A 21,322-nucleotide genomic window follows, 5' to 3' on the forward strand; every position below is an offset into this window, starting at 1 on the left:
AAAAAATCCCTGCCTTTATATGCATCTTACACTGGATTAACATCTTTTTCCAAATAAGTTCTGAATATGAACAAGTTTCTCTCAGTTGTAGTATTTACCATTGGACATATATAACAACACTGTTCCTTTCAGCTTTTCTTTTATAAGAAATCTGAAATTTTAAATTGTTTATGGCAAGTACATGCAGCTCTAATATTTGATGTTTATAATCTCTTATGTTCTGATTCTGAGCCCACTAATGACAGAAATCATTCAAAACATTTTAAAAATGCCGATACAGTACTTTGAGGCAAACAGCAATGAAAAATACTGGACAAAGTAATCCGGGTTTATCTGATTCTTTTCTGTGAATGTGTAAGGTAACTTCAGTGAAAACATGTAAAATTAAAAATGCCTAATTACTGGAAGTCTGTTGTTGAAAATCACAGAATATTCAATTTTCAGTTGTGAATTTGATGTTATTTTCCATTGTGAATGCTGGCAATAGTATAATGATTCTGAGCAGAAGTTAGCACTGCAAATATGTTTAAGTGTGGAACTCAATTTGGAAAAACATTAATGTAAAATTCTGTTACTTTAAAAGCATATAAAATACCCTACAAAAGTGTATGTCAAAGGTGTTGATTTTAATGTTTGTATTCTAGTGATTGTCAAACACATTTAAGTATTTTTGAACGTTTAGAAAACTAATGTATGTCTAATGGAAGCATAATGCAGGCGTAATTTAATGTGACTTTCCTTGTCATATACATCACACATTATATAGCAGACAGATGAAAACCAACATTTTCTTGACAAAGGTGACTTAAATAATTTATAAATCTTGTCTCTCCATTTTGCTGAAGTTTAAATATGATTCATCTCTTCTTAAAATACAGTTATTAACTTGTAATCTTTTCCACTTAGGGTAAAAAATAATTTCATTGTTAGCTATATTTCCAAATTTTGTATCAGTTTTCAAGATGGCATTACTCTGACTGTACAAAGCATGCATAATGGTCTCTTGCTGCTTAAACATGGAGAATGCCGACCATAACTGCACATATTGGCATGCACTTTTACACCTACTTCTTTTTAATCTTTACACAGCTGCATTCAACAGGGCCCACATGGCTTAAAATTGTCAAAAGTTTGTAAGTGTTCTTGGGACTAATGCCAGAGGTTGAAAGTAGTAAAATTGGCAGTTAATGTGCGGATGTCTGATCAAACTTTTTTCCATCTAGTTTTAATTTACAGTGACCTTGGGTTGTGTAATGTGTAGTTGACATGTAGCCCATGTTATGTTAATACCTCTAATATTACATTGAGAAATACAGTTACTTGTAATAAACCGGTTCTTCCAGATTTGGACTCTTAGGTATCTACTGTGTGGCTTGTGGAAGGTAGAACACCTCAATTATGCCTGTATTATTAAATGCGTAGTAAATATTGGTATGTATTAAATAGATAAGATTTTACAATTTTTTATAAATCGTCTTTAGGGAAATGTGAAAGAGAAACCTCAGTGGTAATTAAAGTATTCTAAAGTGGCACAAAATAGACTGGTGTTTTCCATTCTACTACATTCCTTTCTACTACAGAGTTAACTCTTGCCTAAAAACAAAAAACACTTCCCAAACAGTATGGTAACGTGCACAAATCAAAATCTGTATAGGTAGAAAGGTATAGATGTGTTGAAGTGGCAGGTTTATTTACAGTATATTCAAATGCGTAAGATAGTTTAAAATAGTGAACAGTCTTAATTTGAAACTAGTATAAATCCCCTTCAAAGAGGACCCGAAACAGGAGAAACATGATAGTACTAGCTTCTTTGGAATTGGATTTATGGCTCTTTGTGATTCTCAACTGGCTTAAGATTTTTTTGATCAGCTGGTTTTTACTTCTTCTGAGATGAACACTAGCTACTTCAAAAAAAGTTTTAAGAAATCATAAAGTAGTCAGGTTTTTTTTTTATGATATGACAAATTACTTCCTAAGATGATGATATCCTCCTAGAAAAACAAGCATTTTAAAGTTTGTTTGTTTGTTTGTTTGTTTGTTTTATTCATGTCAAAGTATCACACATGGTGGGTTAGTGGAATAGTCTCTGATGTTTTTCATTTCCGTCTGCATCCCTTCTAATTTTCTTTCCTTGTTAAACAAGGAGGAGAGAGTGTGATATTGTCAGCTTGTGGCAGTTATTTAATGCATGCAGGTTATAATGCTGCTGTTTCAGAGATAAAAATGTAGTGACTGAAGCTGGACTCGTGTGAGTTGCTCAGAGCTGCTTATAAACCTTTGGTGTTTGCTGTTACAGTTCCTGGAAACGTCTTTTCCTCGATGTTGTTGGTATTCAGAGTTTTTGGCCAAGTGCAATACTGAAATAATTTCCACTTTTTGCATTACCCATTCCATCAGTTTTGTACCAGTCATATGCTGGTATATGCTACAGCTTTATGAGCATCTCCCCTATACCCATTATATTGAGCGTCAGTCTGAAAGCTTTAATTCTTGCTTACTCCTCAAAACCTATAAGAATTATTTTCTGTTTCTGTTTTGATGAAGTTTTTTAATTTTGATTTTTTTTAATCCAATCACTTGGCTTACAAATAGAGCACGTCTAAGTGCTCAAGGAATTTACTGTAATATACTGTTCATATAAATTTTCAAATTACACATTTTAGTATTGGGAAGTTTGTGCAAAGTCTGTAAGAGATTTGTAATTCTCGTGGCAGTCTTTTTTAGAATAAAGCTTCACATGCTCGGGTCAACAAACGTATTTATATTTATTTTTTGGCTGGTTCTGTAGATTTATATCCAGAATCTGAAGCTGTTGTTCTAACATCTGTTATTGTAGTTCTCTTGCAGTGGTTCTGTAGTTAATGCTTTAAATTATTTCCTGCAGTATGTTTTTGTTGTTGTTATGAATAATAGATAAACAGCAAAAACATTATGTTACCTAATACTGAATTTTAAATATATTTTCTTCTAGAGAACTAGAGGACGAAAACGAAGCTTTGTGCCTGAAGAAGAAAAAGCTGAGGTTGGAATATAGTGTTTTGTTTTTTTGTTTTTGTTTTTGTTTTTTTTAACAGTTTCACAAAAAAAAAATTAAACTTTGGGCTGACGTGTTACTTTCACTGCTATAATTGGAAATATTTGCTTTCCTTCCCTCCTTTCCCCCCCATTCCTTTCTTTTGCCTTCTGCTATGACAGGAACGGATTCCCAGAGAAAGGAGACAGCGACAGTCTGTTCTGCAAAAGAAGCCCAAGTCAGAGGATTTAAGGACTGAATGTGCTACCTGCAAAGGGACTGGAGATAATGAAAATCTAGTCAGGTAGGTTTGTTGCTCTGACCTTATAAGGAATTAAAGTTCCATCTTCATCACTTTGTCATTGTGATTATAATGAAGAAAATGTGTTTTTTTAAAAAAAACAAACAGAAACTTATTTAGGGGAAACATTACATCAGAAATATTGACTTGATTCACTTATTGACCTGCCAAACACATTTACACTGTGGATTAAGATGTAAATAACCAAGATAATCTGTTTTTCTAACACAAGAGAATTAATTTTCTCTTGTCAGGGTGAATTGTCAGTGTTTTAGAGCAGGTCAGAAAGATAAACAAACCAGCAATTTAATGATATTAAAGCTACAGGAGCATCCTAAAAGTAATTAAATTAACATAATTAACAATTTTATGAGCTGAAATGTGGATTATGAGGAATCTATGTTTATAAAAATTTATTAATGCTGCCTTCATTAATGCAGATCATGCAAGGGTTTGATTATCATGTTTCTTATCTGAAACAGAAGTGAACAAAAAAAATCTGTTGAACAGTGTTTTAGTAGATGCAGAAATCTAATTAAAGTGTAGAATAGCTGCCATTGAATAGCTAGTGTTGACCACAACTTCTTCTGATTTTGACTTTATAGCTGGCATTGTGCCCTCTTCGCAAAGCTGTAGAAACTGCTCACAATTCTTGAAAGAAGAGTAATAGGGCTTAGCAACCAGAAAGCAGACTTTAATTGAATCTGCTGGGCTTTCATTAAAATGATCTCATAATAAGTTTAGATAAAAAATTGTGTTGTATTTAGGTCCTGTATGCTTCAATTAGATTTTTCTGGACAAGATCTCCTCTTTAGCTCAGATATAATTGTTGTTTTTAACTGGAAGGATTAGTACATCTTTAATTTATTTCAAGGAATCAGAGTTGTGAGAAAAGTCTGAATCAGTGATATATTGCAAGCAACACATACCTTTAGAATCAAAATGTGTCGCATGTACAGATGTCTTGTACTCAGAATAGCTGATTTTAGTATCAATTACAGCATATGATTTACTGTAGAAGTTGATACAGTTCAAGGGCTGTGTGCCAGATTGTATTTTTATTTCCAAATTGGAGGCAGATTGCCTCTTAGAGCTCATCGGTAACTTTGTGACTCTCTTACCTAGACAAGCTACTACTGCTAGGTACTCCTGGATCCTGCTCAGTACCGGACTGTGAAATAGAGGCAGGATGTTACAGTGATTGCTGATACAGTTATACTGATGAGAACTGATGGCAACAGTTTTTAACTGCCCACAAAAAGATAAAGGGCTTTCTTCAGCTGTATTGTTGGCAAGAAATAAAAGATGCAGGAGGACCATTTTGCTGTGGGAAGGAATCCTGGGAACAAGTACTGTGCTTTACTGCAAAAAAGGCAGTGAATTAGTTTTCTTCTTCAGGCTTTTTCTAGAAGTGTTTAATACCACATTTGAGGACTTAAAGGATAAGATGAAACAATGCTGTGAAGAACTGTACATTTAAGTTGCAATTAAAAAATATGGTAGAAAATTAGTGATATGTCTTGTTTACTACATGAAAAGATCTTAGTAGTAATTTAGATGGGCCAAAAATAAGCATACGACATGCCAAAACCCAACAAATTCTCTCGTAAACTGTCCTCATAATTAGGCTTGGAAACAGAATAGTAATCCTGCATGGGAGGAGAAAAGGAGATTCTGATGTTCTAGTCCTTTGTTCATAATTATCTGAAAAATATTTTCTTCAATCTTCTGCCTTATTTTCCATATTGGTTTTTAAAAGAGATTATGAATTTTAAAACTTGCTTTTCTTCAGATAATTCCTATAAACAGCTGCAGTTTTATCCAAATTAGGTATTAGGTAACCACTGCTTCTAAAGTGCTGTGGGGGCTTATTTTTGATAATTACTAAATGATGGTAAAGTATTTAGTAAATTTGAATTTTTTTAGTTGTTTTTTTTTTTGGTTCTTAAAGCTGTATTTCTTTTGATGAGAGTAAATTTAGGGACTGTCATAAGATGCTGGCTACCAGATAGGCTTTCTGCTATGCAGCCGAAGTTGTGCAGGGGTGTGATCCACAGAAAGTTTTCAGAGTCCTTTTTTCTCTTCCTTTATCACAAAGTAAGAGAAGCGACCTTCTGCCTTCACTGCTTCTTTCTCCTGCCTGTACCATTGTGCAGGACTCGGAAATAGTGTTATTTTAAATGCAAGTTGATAGGGCAAGAGATGTTTAGGATGGGAAAACAAAAGTATTTTTTCAATATCCATTTTGTTTGGCACTGTCTGTTATTAAAGACAAAACTTTGTCAAAAAACTAGTGATCACTGTCATCATCTTTGCTCTTCACTCAACAAATGTTTTCTAATTACTGGATTTTATTTTCACCCTTTCCTACCCATCTGCAACTAGGAAAAGGGAGGTTTGTGGGAATGTCATAGAAGAGATTTTTCTGGTTGTGAAAGTTGATCACTAAGTTAAATGGAAATACGCAACTGCTGAAACTGCAGATTTCAGGAATAATCTTGGTGGGTCTTCTAGCTTTTCCTGCTGTGTGTTACCTCAAACAGGGCTGGTTACATGACTCTTGAACAATCTGCTTTTAAAAATTATAGGTTTTTCTAAAATTTCTGTGGCTCTCACTTTGGGTTTGCTAACTGAGTAGGGATTAGAGGAAAATAAGCAATTATTATTTCAAAAAATGTAGCAGAGTATCTAGTAACGAATCTGGAATAAAAAATATTAAATTGTTTAACTAGTTATTACTGTTTGACTAATGGAGATTAATTTTTTTTAAATCTCCATTTTAGGTGCATGTGTGTAGCATTGGATGGCTGAGGAATTGTTTGTTATATGTGCAGTGTCTTTACTTAACCTGCTGTTCATATGGTTTAAAATCTTTAAGTAATTGCCTGTGAAAGGATTTAAAATTCTTCCTAAAAACGTACGTTTCATTCTGATAAATTATAATGGTTCATTAATTGGCTGAAGTTTGCCTTAGTGACTATAGTTTTGTACCAAAAAAAGTTATTGAAGTTAGAATATATTTAATTATTAACATTTGTCTAAAACATATTGACATGTTCTGTACTTTTATATGTGCTAGTAGTTGCCATACATCAGATTATATAGATAGACCATTTCAGTATAGTAGCATGCACTAGAACTGAAAGTTTAGGTTTTGTGGTTTTGTCCACAAAAAAGGATTAAGCTTGTGATCCTTTTGTGACACACTTTTTTTTTTAGAATTTACAGTGAATTTATTTTATAAATTATTTTATATACATCTGTTTAAGTTTTATTGAACTAAATACTTCTGCAGTTTTTACCTTTTAGAAGATTAGTGAGTGGCACAGTCAAGATTTACAAGTTAGTCAAACAGTGAAATGTTAATTGAAAATATTTACTCAAATGAGGCGAAGTCTGATCTGTAACATAACTATAAGGAAGCTATATCTGTAATTACATAAAAGTGTGGATTTTGAATATCTTTTTACTCAAATGAACTGTAGTTGGGTTTTGAGAGGAACACTAAAATATGGAGGGGTTTTAATATTTTCTATTTGATGTAGATAGGTTTGATGTAAGGCATGGAGACACAACACTTTTAAAAAGAGATAAGAGTTCAGTGAAAGGAGTTATAATGTGCACTTGAAACTAAAATATTGTGAAACCAGAGGGTACCTATAACAATATACCGCTCAATCTTAAGGAGTAATCAAGTATTGAAAATATTTGCTTGAAATTGAAGACATAGTTTGAAATACAGGAGTTTCTAAAGCTTGATATGAAAGATAAATTTTCTAACAAACTCAGAATGTAATTTTAAAGGATGTATTTGTTTTTAGAGGTGACGACTACCGTTTGGTTTAGAAAACATTATGTAATGATGCTTTTCTTTTGTTTCATTTTGTGAATATTCTAAAGGTTTACATAGTTGAGACATTAAATAGGTTTCCTGAGTGCCTATTTACAGTCTTGCATGAATCACTTAGAATGATAGCTCTTGCAAAGGAATTGCTTGATTCATAAGTATCTCCTTTTTTGTGAGGCCACATGCAAATCTTTAAAAATAGCTCCCTAATAGCTCCCTTTAGAACTTAACCATATCTAGGAGAAACATGGATGAGGAAGTATATTTCAGGTGGCTCAACATGCAATAGGTAAAGCTTGCCCTCCATCTTGCACCATACTTCAGAGTAAGTGATTGTGCCACTGTAGACACAAAGTGCTTCTAGCATTACTGTCTATTCTGTTTTGGCAAAAGAAAAAATTAAGAGAAATTGTGTATTTTATTTTGATATGTAGAACAGTTTTTTAAAGAAGAATGCACAGGCTAATCTAGTGTAAAATCTTCCAAAGGAAGACTTCTAAATGACTTCACGTCTAAAGAAATGGCCTCTTCCCAAAAAAATAATCCAGCTCTCAGCTGCCGCTATTAAAAAAATAAATATTATAGCTTCAGTTGTTGGCTTTAAGATGTGCTTGGGTAATGTTTAGGAGTATAGCGCATTAGCTAAAATTGATATCTCAATACTAGATTTGAGAAAAGCAGATTAAAATTAGAATATTGTTTACGTATGGGGCAAGATCATATTTGACGAGGTTAAAGAAATCTCTGAAAAAGCATTATACTTCTTCATCCCACAATTTAGAGCAAGCATATAGTAATACATTCTTTTATAGTTTTGTGTATTGAATTTCTGTGCTTTATTGTCAATTAAGTTAGAATTTTCCATTTCGTTTGATTTGCAGCAACTGAGGGAAAATTATTACTTCAGCATTACAGAGAGGGTAAAATAGACTAAGGTCATGTATTTGAAAGAATATAGAATAGAATTTTTTGGAAACATAGATTTGAATGCTGGTTATAAAGTATTCAAAAAGCGTAAAGCTGCAAAGCAAATTATTAAGGATGTATTTAGTATTTATTTTTAATGCAGATGTTTACTAGGAAATAAGCAATTGTGAAAGTGTTTCTTTTTCCCAATGTACTAAGTCTCACATTTCAAGCAAGTGTAATGTTCTGCATGTGCAGTCGGTGTATCAAGGCAGGCCTGAAAGGGGAAGGTGAGGAGTAGGAAGGGAGAGAGAAGAAAAAATATGCAGTGTCATATTTACTAAAGAAAAAAACTCTTGAGTAAAATTGACTATAAGATTTGTCATAACTTTGAGTCACCAAATCATACTATAACTGAAAATCTTTAAAATGTATGCAACATCTGTAATTCTGGTGCTACAAATGTATGTATCAAATGTAGGATAATAATTTATGCTGTATAAAGGATTGAGTCCTTAGCTGCACAAAGTGATCTACTTAATTCTGGTTTTGACAGAAAGTATGTTCTAGATAGGCTTTGCTGAATCTGGAAATTTTCTCTCTGAAACTGTTATTCGCTATATTTCCTTAATTGCATGTCTTGTATATGTTCATCTTTGCATTTTTGTTTCTTACGCTTCCATGCAGAGGGGCATGCCAGCCTTCAAGTTAAGGATTTCTTCCTTATCTGTTAGCTGCTAGTTTTGAAGCTCTGCATGAGCTGAAGTTTATACCAGAACAAGCACATTAATTGCTAATTGCTTTAAATGCACTGCAACAAAATTAACAATCCATCATAGTAATTGAAAGCCTATGATTTACAGTAGTTTCAGAAGTTTAAGGCTGCTAATGTAGAGATTAATCACAAGGAAAATGTTAGTTAATTCAGCCACAATTTGCAACAATCTTATGTTTTACAGAGGATTACAAATGCATTATTTTATTGGAATGAACTACTTGAATGAAATGAAACTTAACGTTCAGTTGTGTAGTGTATTTCTGCTATATAATTTACAGGGATTAATTCTGCGTATTAACTTTTTTAATTGCTTAAGTTACCTGATAGATGATTTTTTCCTGTCATTTACCTCATTTTATTGCCTTCTAAAAAGTGTTTCTTTTTATGCTAGATAGCAGGATAATACATACAAGGGCAAATGCACATTTTTTTATTCACAGTGGACTTTATTCAAACTGAATTACCTATGCTGCATTTCATTTTACTGTAAAATACCACAGATGTTTCGTTTTCAGTAAATTCATGTGCTAGGGCAGACATTCAAAAAAAGCTGTAGGCATTGTGAAGCTCTCTTGTGAAGTACCTAAAAGTCAGGCATAGGTCTGGTAGCAAGACTCATACTGCCATCATTCAGGGCTTCTTTAGAAGCAGAGTGCTAGGCACATTTGCATTTGGGCTACCCAGCTACCTAAAGCTACGCATGCCTGGAACATTTGAAGTTGTACTGCAAAAAGTCCATGGCGGACTCTTGAATTTTCTGTTAATTGGGAACCAATCTATTTACCTGGTACCTAGAGGAATTCTTTAGTACATTTGTCTGTTATTTTCCTGAAATAAGACAGCAGAATCTGAATTGAAGCCCAGATTATTTTTTCCCCTGATTGTTTTGCTGGTTAACTCTTAAGGAAATTTAAGCCACTTAAAGAATAGAAGTTCAGGTCTTTGGATACTGATTTTGTGTTCCATTTCTGCTTTGGTTTGATTCTTGATGTTGTATGATCTTGAAGGAACTATCTTAAAGATAGTCTGTGTAGGAGTGACCCAAAACTGAAATTTTGGAGATACTGCCATGATTAAGAGTTGTTTCCATTCAATTCTGCATTATCAGAATTGGGAAAGCTAGGTTGGGATATGCACAGGACCATCTAATGTTATTTTTGTGTAAAGCTTAGCATTGAGCCTTCATTTTGAAGAAAGGAGTAAAACTGCATGAAGGGTTATTCTGCCTACCTGTGCTTTCTGATCAAATGCAGATACAGCAAAGGATGACCTTCCCCCCTGCCCCCAGGAAAAAGGCACGATTTCTGTGAATTTCCTTTTTTTTGTATTTAATGGCCTTTCCTGTTAAAACATTGTGAAGTAGCATTTTTTTTTTTCCAGGATCTAGAATAGAGGAAAAAATGCATGTTTATTTCTCTTCAGTGTTATGAAAGTTCTAAACCACTGTTGGAGTATTATTGTGATATTTGGCAAGGTTTGTTAGTGTTCCTCTTACCAGGTGATTGGCGGGGGGGAATCGGTGTATGCATCCCCAAAATGTTTTTCTTTATGTTATTTCTTGGACTGTTCAGTGATCTGTCAGTCAAACCTCCTTGAAGTTTCATGTTAGATCTTTTTACAGTTGTAGACCAATGACTCCTAAGCTCTTGTATACTGGGCTTTAATCTGTAGAACCTTTGTGAACAGTGGTAGTTTATGAACTCTTCAGGTACAAGTTTGGTTCAGGTGTTTAATTGTCAGAAGTTCTTAGCATTGAAGTCTGCTGATCTGAAAAGCTTGTGTACTGGTGTTATGAACTTCAGAAGCATGTAACAAGATAACCACTTGTAAGTAAGAATTTCAAGCAATTCTTTCTACAGGGTTACTTTGTTTTCTACTACCAAGTAGTATTTTACCATTTTTTTGATCAGTGAATTTTTAAAATACAGTTATCCTTTTCTCTCCTTCAGTTACAGCTGCTTGATCAAGTCTGTGCTGCAGTCATGGATTTGTACATTACAGCTTGAAACTATATTTGGCAGTTGTCATCTGTTACCAAAGCAGCTATGTGTTTCAGGATTTGTATATTATTTTTCTGGTTGCCTTAGCAGATACATGCATCAGAGACCTTTGCACCTTTTTATCTTCTATAACTCCTAGGATTCGGAAGAATTTATAAAATAAAAAAATAAAATGCGAAGTTGTCATAATTATCTTTGCTGTAAGTAATGAGTGAGTTCTTTAGATAAAGCGGTCATTGAGTGAGGTACCTCTTCAGAAGACTAAAATTACTTTAATGGAAAAAGATGCAGAGAATATGAAATCACATCACCTGTGACAGCAGAGGGGAGGCTGATGACATACCAAACTATTTCCCAGTCTGGTTACCAGTAACAGGTTATGGCTGCAAAAATATCTATCTTGATGGGGTCAGTGTCTTCTTATTTTTGTGGGCATTCTTAAGAGTTTTTTCTTACAGCATCAAACTTGCATCAAATAATTCAATTCAGTCGGCATTTCAATTTGTCAGATACTCCATCATTCTGGCCAAACTGCTTCAGTCACTTTCAGTGCAGCAAGGTTATCACATCAGAGTATTTCCTAGTATAGGATGCTTAGAAAACAAATGTCAAATTCTTTATCAGTTTAGTTGTTTGCATCGTTAAGCTGAGCCATTGCTACAGAAGTTATGAAACTGAAATTAATAGTTATGAAATGTATAACCTGAGAATGTTCATGGTCAGGTATTAAAATAATGTGGTAGAAGACCACAGTAGAAGACAATAACCATTTAAATGCTGTGTTGCAGCATCAGTTTTGACTTGTCACAATCAGTGTCAAGTGAACAACTGTGCAGTTAGTCTTCTGAAGTAAATGTCTGTCCACAGAACCATAATGTAAATTATGGACTATTTGAGTAAGAAATCTTAATATGCAAAACAGTGATTCTTATTATTACACACATTTTTTTTTTCTCACTTTTGGTACAGCTGCCCAATACTTTTACAAGTCTTTGATCTGTAGTTAGTTAATCATTGTGGGGTTTTGATAGTACGAGGCCTGAGGTTTGGGTCCACAACTTCAACTACAGTATTCAAAACAAATTTTATCTTGAAGTAATGCGAGAGTATGTTTTACATTACCAAAGAATCCCATACATGAAAAGCAGTTAGAGGTACAGGGAGCTTAAGGATTTTGAGTCACTTTTCTCAGCACTGACCATAGTTATTCTTCACATGATGAAAATGGCATATAGCACAAGTTTTCATTAATAAATCAATGGAGCAAAGTTGCATGCAACTGGTTGCTAATTTGGGTCTAAATCAACAATTTTCCATATGGTGTTACTACCTGAGAGGCTGTAGATAATCTACATGTATATGGGATACTTCTGTTCTTTTTAGCTTAATAATTCTATAGCCTAAGATATTTCAGAGCTACTTACTGGAGAATATACTTCTAAAACCATAAACAACGAAAAATGGAAAAAAAGCTCTTGTCGTAAAGCCTCTTCAGTGTTATGATTTGGTAAAGACTGCTTTTTTCTTTTCAGCGTATGTTACAGGAGAAATTCAGTTTTATTATTGAACTTTGTTTTGAGGTAGCTGAAATAATTTGCATGTAATAACATCTAAATAGATAATTTGAGAATGGTGAAAGTTAATATTAGTCTTTTTATAGAATGTAATGTCTCTGGTTTTGGGGGAAAGGAATAGAGTTATAGGTTTTATTTGTTGTTTGTATATATTTCAGCATAATTTTGATGTCCACTAGATTTTTTCGTTTTGTCTAGTGTCACATGTCTTACTTTAGTTCCCTATTGGTGTGGCCATTGAAATGACAGATTGAATAATCTAGACTACCATACTTTTTTTTTTCTGTAAGCAAATCTTAGGAATTTGTAAAATAGAATTCTGTGTTTTTAATATTTTTTCTGCCATATTAATAATTTTGTTATTTTCTTTTACTTGATTTTTAAATTTTTGTTTGTTTTTATTTTAGTTTGATTAATTTGTGTTTTAAAATGTTTGTCATCTATACCATATCCAAGGTTAGATTCAGATTTTGCTTTGCCTTACAATTAGTAAAACTGGCTTCTCCTTTAGAACAGCTAAGATTGTTATTATTAGTTATACTTTGTGTGATTCCTTTACATTATTATCTCAATGAAATTAAATTTTTGTATCTGATTTGCTTCAGGCCATTTAAAATGCCAAAGACAAGGTTTCATATTAAGTCAGGAATTCAGTATCGCTTAATGTTTCAGGTAGCACTTCATTATTTTACAACCACCTCATTCTTCTTCTTCAGATTTTTTTTGTAAACATTTACCCTTGAATGGATTTTTAAAATACTTGCTCTTTGCCTTAAAGTGGTTTTTTTTGTTTGGTGGTTTTTTTTTTTTTTAATGTTGTAATTTGAACAAATGCTCTTTGGATATTGTTGTCATGTGGAGATGAGAAAAATGCAATTTAAGAATTTTGCCATGCTGTCTTGAATAAGGTTACAGCTAAATTTTTAAGCCTGTCTCTGACTTCATCTTGACGAAGGCCTAGTGACTTCACTTAGTTTTGAGAACAAAGGCTGTGGAAAGGATATGCAAGAAAAATAGCTTATATTTTCTTCAAGGATAGCTAAAAGGTTTTAGCAGGGACTAATACGGGTCTGTTCCCTTTTTCATATGACTGGTTGTAACAATGCAAAGGTCAAGCGTAAATTAATTTGCAGTTCTTTAATTAACTGGCTGAACTGATGTTTTATTTTCAGTCCGTCTCTGTCCCGTGCCCACCCCGAATTGTCAGTTGAACTAAGTATAGTAATGCTATTGTATAGCATGTGTACTTACAAGAACAATAAATCCCTCTAATTCTGGCTTTGAGATCTGATGAGATGCCATATTAGGGAAATATGCAGTAAAGTGTAAGCTGACATTGGAGTATGGTGTAGTAACTGACTTTTACCATCGCACATAAACAGAGTAATTATTCTAAATCATAGCATCACTTTCAGCTGGGTAACCACTAAAATCACTGTACTGTGGTTTCCTGAAAATGCCACAATCCTTCAACTGCCAAATTAAGCCCAGGGAGAACAACCATCAGTAGTGCCTGCACAGTTATGTAGAAGGATGAGCCCTGAACCAAGTGAAAAGATGTTCTGGAAGAACAGTAACCTTTCCCATGATGTGCACATTTTCCATTACATTTCTGACACAAAATGCTGTGAAATGATTTAATGGTGACATTTTGTTTTGCTGACTTTCCTTTTTCTTTATTAAAAAGAAACAAAAGTTAGGTTAGGCAAGTAGAGGAAGGGTGGCCAAGCATTTGAATTCTATTACAGAAATCTCTGTTAAAGACAAAAACAAAGCCGTTCTAAATGTACACTGTTTCTGACATTGGATTTTACTGGTTTGGGGGGAAGGGAAATGTACATATCTCCAGCATCAATATTGATCACCTTGTTCTGTAAGGTTAATTTACATTGTTGCTTTGCAGTAATTGCATACCAGGTATGATAATTCAGTAAAGCATCCTTTCTAATTAGCAATCACAGAGACCTTTACACATCAGCTGTACAGCACAGTACACACAGTACACTTGTTTCTGCTTGTCATTTTTGCTGTATATTACTAGAAACGATTGTAGAAAGGAGCAAAGCATGAGCAGACATAGTACACTGAAAGGTCAGCACTTGTCACTTGGCAAAGGATAAATTTTTATGGAGTGAGAAAACAGAAATCTGCTACCCATTGATGTCATACAGGAGCTTGTCTGCATCTAAAGTAATACCTGTAAGAATGGTTGGACAGAAGAATTACTTGTCTAAAGTGTGGTTCATGCATCCTTTGGCGGCTTTTGATTTCCTGTTTCAGAACTGATGAAAAAAGCCTTGCTTGTTTCTAGCACAGTGTATAATTTTATCGTTGAAAAACACAGTTTTGCTTTTGTTTTCTTAAGGATGTATGAAGTTTGGCACCTCATTTATTTTACCCTTCTTCCATCCAGTTTTAATGTGTTGGATGATGGTTGCTGTCATTGTAAGTCATTCTGTTTCCCTTAGGGGGCATGTAAATATGAATAAAATATTTTAGTTTGGAGTCACTGGAAATAAACATAGAATTTCAGTCATACAGTAACTTACTTGAGAGAAAATATATATTTTGGAACATGTTTGCTGTCACATTATTTATTGGTTGTTCAAGAAGGCATGCTGGCTTTGACAAATTCAGAATAATCTTAAGTTCTGGGCAGAGATCCTCAGTTCGTTTAATTGAAATCTAAAACCAAAATCAAATACAGCTAAAAGTGAACACAGACAGCTAACTTCCTACTTTTTCTGAAAGCTAATATGTACAATTGTTTTTTAGGGGTAAGATGTGTCTTACAAAAACTGTGTGGCTTCAACATCCCACATATGCTAAAAAAGTTTTGATGAGTTTTTTGTGGTTTTGAGAGGAAGCTCAAATAGTAGTGATAGCCAAAGGGGAATATAGTACTGATACTTAAAAATTGACGTATTGCTCTGTTTTAGCTTGAGTAGATAGAAGGTAAATACAAGTATAATTCAGTGATAGCAGTGGACTGATAGCAAACTTAGTAAATTCTAAAAAATAATGTTCTAATAAAGGCTGAAATAATTGTAAAAATCCTAATGGCAGTAACCTAAATGATACAATTTGCTGACGTTTATTTGACCATAATATGTAAACAATAATTTCAGAGCTGTTTCTTACAAAAGGCTATTAAAAATGAAATAGATGTGATGAAATTGTTTTGGCAGCCTTTCGTTGTTTGCTAACAATTTAATACAGCAATAAAAGCTAGCAATAGCAGCACCAAAATTGCATAGCAGAAACTTGATTATAATTTGGTAAGAAAATATTGTATGAATAAAAGTGCACACTTCAGTGTAAACTGCAGCCAAGGTTTATCCTTGGGTTTAAAAATCTCATAAATTTGAAGAGCTTTCTAAGTGTTCTTGTTACTAAAAGTCAGAGACAAATTATGCCTGGTGCTGATGTCGCTACATAGGGAAATAGAGGAGAGGAGTTAAATCTTCTGTTCTATTAAGTATGCCTGTACTAAGCCTTCCTAGGCCTCAAAATGGAAGTCTCTTTGGACCTTGTGATACGGAATGCTTATTTAACCATTCCCATCTCCGCTCAGCAATCTAGGTGAATAAAACATACAAGGGAATGGATGAGACTGTTGTCTGCATTTTTGCGTATAACGGAGAGCATGCTGATTAGCACAACCAAGTAGGAGCACAGACTTGTGGTTTATGCCTGGTGAAAGGCAATTCAAATTAAAAAATTAATCTTTAAACCCCGTCTTTACGAAATTGTGAAGTCCATTGAAATTGTGCATTTGACTGTTGTTTCTTTTGTAGGGCCATTTTTGAGTTAATGGAGTCTATATGCATTTCTGAATTGGCTGTCCTTTAACTTGTGTATAGAAACTCAGACTACATGAGGAGGTGTGCAGAAGAATTTTCTGGAAGTGAGGTGTGTTTTATTGAACTAAACATTAAGTAGGTGCAACTGAGCACATAGATGATTTAATTGTCAAGAATCTGTGCAAGTGCAGAGCAATTTTTATTTGAGAACATCAGCTGGTTTTGAGACATTTAGGATATTTAAATTATATTTCTATTTCAATTATATTTTAAAAAGTATTTTGAGAAAAAGGTGAAAGTATGGAAACACTGCTCAAGAGGGAGCTTCTGGGAAACTGAGAAAAGAAAATGAGATAAAAGAAGGGCTAAGTAGGCAGAGAGGAATGTAAATGACTAATGAATAGAGGAGAAATCAGATTTCTAGTTCTGTAAACCTCGAAGTAACGAACAAAACCCTGAAATTTCACATGGAGGCAAGAAGGAATTCCGGTCTAGAAACTATTGCGGATGTAACTTACTGACTGTATGTTTTGCATTACCATTTGATGATGCTGAAATTGAGAAGAGGAAAGATTTGAGGATGGTACAAAATGTGACCAAAAAATCAGCACTGGAAAGGTATAGTTGATTTTTTAAGATGTTCAGAAAGAATAACAAATGGGATTCAGTAACAGTATGAGAAATTGTGGCAGGGATAACCTTATTTATAAAGCTGTTTGCTTCAGTATTGAAGACTGTTTTGTAGTAAATGACAGGAAAAGAGAGCAACTTTTAGCTTTTTCTGGCTTGATGAGGACTGTTTGTAACTGCCAAATGTATGAGTCTGTGGAGGGATGTTAAGAAAAGCACTTGAGGAAAAAAATATTTAGAATCTCCTTCTTTGAAAGCAAATGTAATATATGTTAAGATCTTAGGTTTTCATGAGTAAAATCAATAGTGCTAGTTTTAGTAGTCCAGTTGTGTGATGTGAATCAGTCCAGTAATATTTCATTAAAGTTTTTGTACATTTTGGAGAGATTATGCAAGTACTGGTGTATAAAAAGTGGGAAAGCAGCAGTTTACTATCTTAAGAAACAGAGCAGATGAAAAAAAAAATGTTACTTTGGAACCAGTCTTAGTAAAAATTGTTTAAATTTACATAAAAACAGCCTGTTGTCTGCTGGTACCTACTGACAGTTCTTTTAATAACACTTGCTGTGAAAAAGAGATAAGAAAACCAGCGGGCTTTTAAAACTCCAGTGGTAATCTTAGTTTTTTGCATTAAAGAACAATAAGTAAACTGCAGGACTTTAATGTTGTTTAATTCTGAAAGACTTGTCTAAACCATTTCTGCTTTTATTAAAAGCAGAATTACAGAATAGTTGAGATTGGAAGAGGCAAGAGCTGGTCTAATCCCCAGCCCTCTTGCTCCAAACAAGGTCAGATAGAGCGTGTTACTAAGGGCAGTGTCGAGCTGGGTTTTGAATATCGCCAAGGATGGAGTCTGCAACCTCTCTGGGCAGCTTGTTCTGTTGTTTGTCCCTCCTCACAGTACAAAAAAGATTCTTCTTATGTTTAAACAAAGCTTTCTTTATTTCAGTTTGTGCCTGCTGCCTCTTGTCCTTTCAGTGGACGCTACTAAGAAGACATACTTACCTGGCAGGGGAGACACCATGATCAGGCAGGTGGTTTTCCCAGGGCAAGGCTCATCTGCTGCACTCCGCGTGTGCTGACCCCTGCGATTTCCCCAAATGTGGGAAACTCGACTGCATAATTTGTGGTAGTGAGGGACTGCGTTCATGCTGTTCCCCGGCTTTTCGGGGACTGGACTAGATGACCTTTAAAGGTACCTTCCAACCCAAACTATTCTATGATTCTATGACTGGCTCTGTTTTCTTCCCCGATCAGATATTTATACACACTGAGAAGATTCTCACTGAGCCTTCCCTTCTCCAGACTAAACAATCCCAGCCCTCTCAGCCTCTCCTTTTATGACAGATATGCCAGTCCCTTAGTCATCTTCATGATCCCTTTGCTGGACTTACTCCAGTAATTCCATTGTCTGTTTTGTGCTGGGGAGCCCAAAACTGGACACAGTGCTCCAGTGCTCCAGATGTGTTTTCACCAGTGCTGAGTGAAGGGAAAAAGCATATTTATTGTCCATAAAGGTAAAGAATTAAAATCTTGTATTGTGTATAACAGGCAAAACTTAGTTTGTTATAAAAGAAACATCTTCCTGTGGTCAATATACTGAGCCATTAAGGACACTACTTAATAATGCTTATTTCATTCTTACTTCATGCTTATTAAATCCATGTCTCAGGAAGACCTTGTTGTAGTTGTAGTTTAAAGGATTCCTTCATTGAGCAACACACTGGGGAACTACCAATGCTAATGCTTTTAGTTTTTTGTTGAAAGTTTTATCACTTTGTTGAGGGCTCCACCCTTCCTCATCAGTCACCTCTATGTAAATTAAGACAAGACATCCACGGTTCCAACCCCTTCCTCTGCTTTCTCTGAAAAGTGCCCTTTCCAAATGTTTCCAAAGTAATTGCCTTAGAAGAGCTGTATCATGTATCCTGGCAGTGGACTGAGAGACACAGAACCTCCCAAGAATGAGCTGTGAAGGGCTGTGTGCTAATTCCTTTCAACTGCAGAAAATAATAAATGACAATGTCATAGCTGAAACTCTACATTCTCTCTTGACTACGAAGTGCTAGGAGAGAAGGTCTAGTGGTGTTACACTAGAGGGGTAATGTCCCTTTTTTGAGGGACAGAGAACATGAAGGCAGGAGGATTGTCAGTTATCCTTTGCATCTTCTCTGGTGGATGGTGGGGTACCCCACAAAGTGGGGTAGTGGGTGCAGTTAGTGCTAAGAGTTAAGATCCCCCCCTTCATTCCGAACAAAAGTGGGAATACATGAGGTGGCTTTCTGTGGAGTGACAGAAGAGTACTAATAGTAAATTTTTTTTCTGATACAGATCCTAGTTCCTTGAACAGTTTTTGCTAGTTAGGCATTAATTTCTAAGCTATACCAAAACCATTATGGCCTCTCTTTCACGTTGTAGGTAGTAGCTCATATCTGTGTATAGCCTGTTGATAAGTATATCTGTGTGTGCACATGTGTGCGCGTATGTGGAGCGGTCAACGTAAGAGATAACAAACAGTGCTGGGCATGTCCTGTGTTCCTGTTTGCTGTCACTTGCTCCAGATTCTTCTGAAAGAAAATGACACCTTAAAAAAAAAAAATCATTAGCTTGTGCTGGCCCATTTGATAGCCGGGTATTTATAGCAGTGTATGTTTTGAATCTTTTGGGAAAGGAAAGGTGAATTAAGTTTACAGTATATAATACTTGGTACCTAAACATTTTTCCTTTTTTCAGTTGGTCCTGCTTATCATAGAAAACGTGTAAGGTTATATTTTTAAAAAGACCCAAGACCTTTATATTGAAACTTCAGTTAATAGTTTATATACTTAGTTCTACGTAAATATCTTAATTGTCTCATTCCAATTATGAAAATACCTTAATATTTCATTCAAAATTAGTTTCCACAGTTCCATGAGATGCTTTATAAAAATTCCTGTGCTCCCTTTATTTTTTGCATTTAAATTTTATATTAAACCATGTATATGAGGTGATAATTAGCTTTTTTAGTAATGAAGATTGATAAAATTCTGAAATTAAGCAGCACAGTATTTTCAGTAGTGATCCATATTATAAATTTTTGAAGTACATTTTCTCTGACAAATATGTGTAGAAATGTTTACATGAAGCTGGTGGGTTTTATAAGTTAAAATGATAAAGTTCAAAATGTAACTCTTGTCACCTTAAGCAAAATTTATTAATTGACAATGAGCTTAATGCATATATTTAAGAAGTTACTTGAAGAAAAAGAAAAACTGTGTTTCTAGTAAAATATTGCTGCAGTTGCCTTTTTCAGTAGCTTGAGTGTATTTAATGTTCTCTGCCAGCCCCAGAAATGGGAATGTTCTTAGCATGTTATTTTTCATTTTGCTATTTCATAAGATGTATGTAACATTTTCATTGTTCAAACACACAAAAGAATTCTGTCTGTCTTGGGCACCAGGGCTTTGGGAAAAATAGTGCTTCAGCTTCTGTTGGTCATCGTATTTGAGGCTTTCTGTGTCTGTTATTGTCAACAAGGGGAAAAATTTTCTGGAATTCGTTAGAGAAGTCATTGCTGGATAAACTTAAAGTTAATGTTTAATTACATTTCTTTTAAGAAGCATTTTCTTATGAAAGTTTGGTTCTTCTTTTAGAATGGCAGTTTCAATTAATTTCTTTTAAATTCATATTATTATTTTTGTTTCTGAAATAGTGAAAGCTCACCACTCCATTTCATCAAGAATCATGAATGACGCATATTCCATACAATGATTGTATTATGAAATACTGACTTACAGGCAGTGAAAGGAGAAATGGTGTAATGTTCAAACAAAATGTCCATGACTGAAACTTAGCAAAGAATTTGAACTGGCATTGGTACAGATGAAAGTTAGATATGCTGGGCAGTGGTAATAATTGCAGCACCAGACCCCATTTTCAGTTTCTTATTACTTGTAGAACTTTAACCACTTGGATTCAAAATTCTCTGTCTCTCTTGTGTATTTATTAGTCTGGATGTTTTTAGGCAAAATTGTTAATCTGAGATTTGGGCAAGTCTACTGTCTTGCCCGGGTGTTCCCCGCCCCCCTGCAACAAACATACACACATAGGCATTTAAGAAGAAAAGCGAATTCAAGGCTTTGATCAGTAAATTGAATTTTGGCAAAGACCTTCCTTTCTTTCCCAAGTATAGAGAAGAAACCTATCCATGTCAATCTGATGAAATCTGGAAAATTGGAAGCCTTTAAGAATATTGTGAGAGGAATAGTTTCCTTGTAACTACCAGAGACTTGGTACAGCAGTTTTTAGATCTTTTGTCATCTATGCTTTGAGTGTGCTGTGGGCCAGATGAGCATGCTTATCCCTGCAGTTACAGCACTAAGTTGCTACAGGATGTGCAAAGAAAAGAAATGTGGATTGAGAACAAAGAGCTCAACGATGGTGTCAGTGGCTGGTAATTTGAAGTCTGTTTGATTCAGATGTGCAGTGCAC

The 21,322-nt window shown here is 34.5% G+C and overlaps 1 protein-coding gene and 1 non-coding gene across 2 annotated transcripts in view; both read left to right on the plus strand.

Moving 5' to 3' along the window:
- PHF14 (PHD finger protein 14) overlaps positions 1–21,322 on the plus strand; it is a 140,869-nt gene that overhangs the window by 71,905 nt on the left and 47,642 nt on the right. Inside the window, exons 16-17 of the mRNA XM_075728211.1 lie at positions 2,972–3,022; positions 3,196–3,317. Coding sequence (XP_075584326.1) covers positions 2,972–3,022; positions 3,196–3,317 — 173 coding nt within the window. The remainder of the gene's footprint in view (positions 1–2,971; positions 3,023–3,195; positions 3,318–21,322) is intronic.
- LOC142593087 (U1 spliceosomal RNA) lies at positions 17,850–18,013 on the plus strand. Its single transcript, XR_012830888.1, has one exon. It is a non-coding gene; the product is annotated as a U1 spliceosomal RNA (small nuclear RNA).

Source organism: Pelecanus crispus, chromosome 2 (assembly GCF_030463565.1).
Source record: "Pelecanus crispus isolate bPelCri1 chromosome 2, bPelCri1.pri, whole genome shotgun sequence".
Taxonomy (NCBI): Eukaryota; Metazoa; Chordata; class Aves; order Pelecaniformes; family Pelecanidae; genus Pelecanus; species Pelecanus crispus.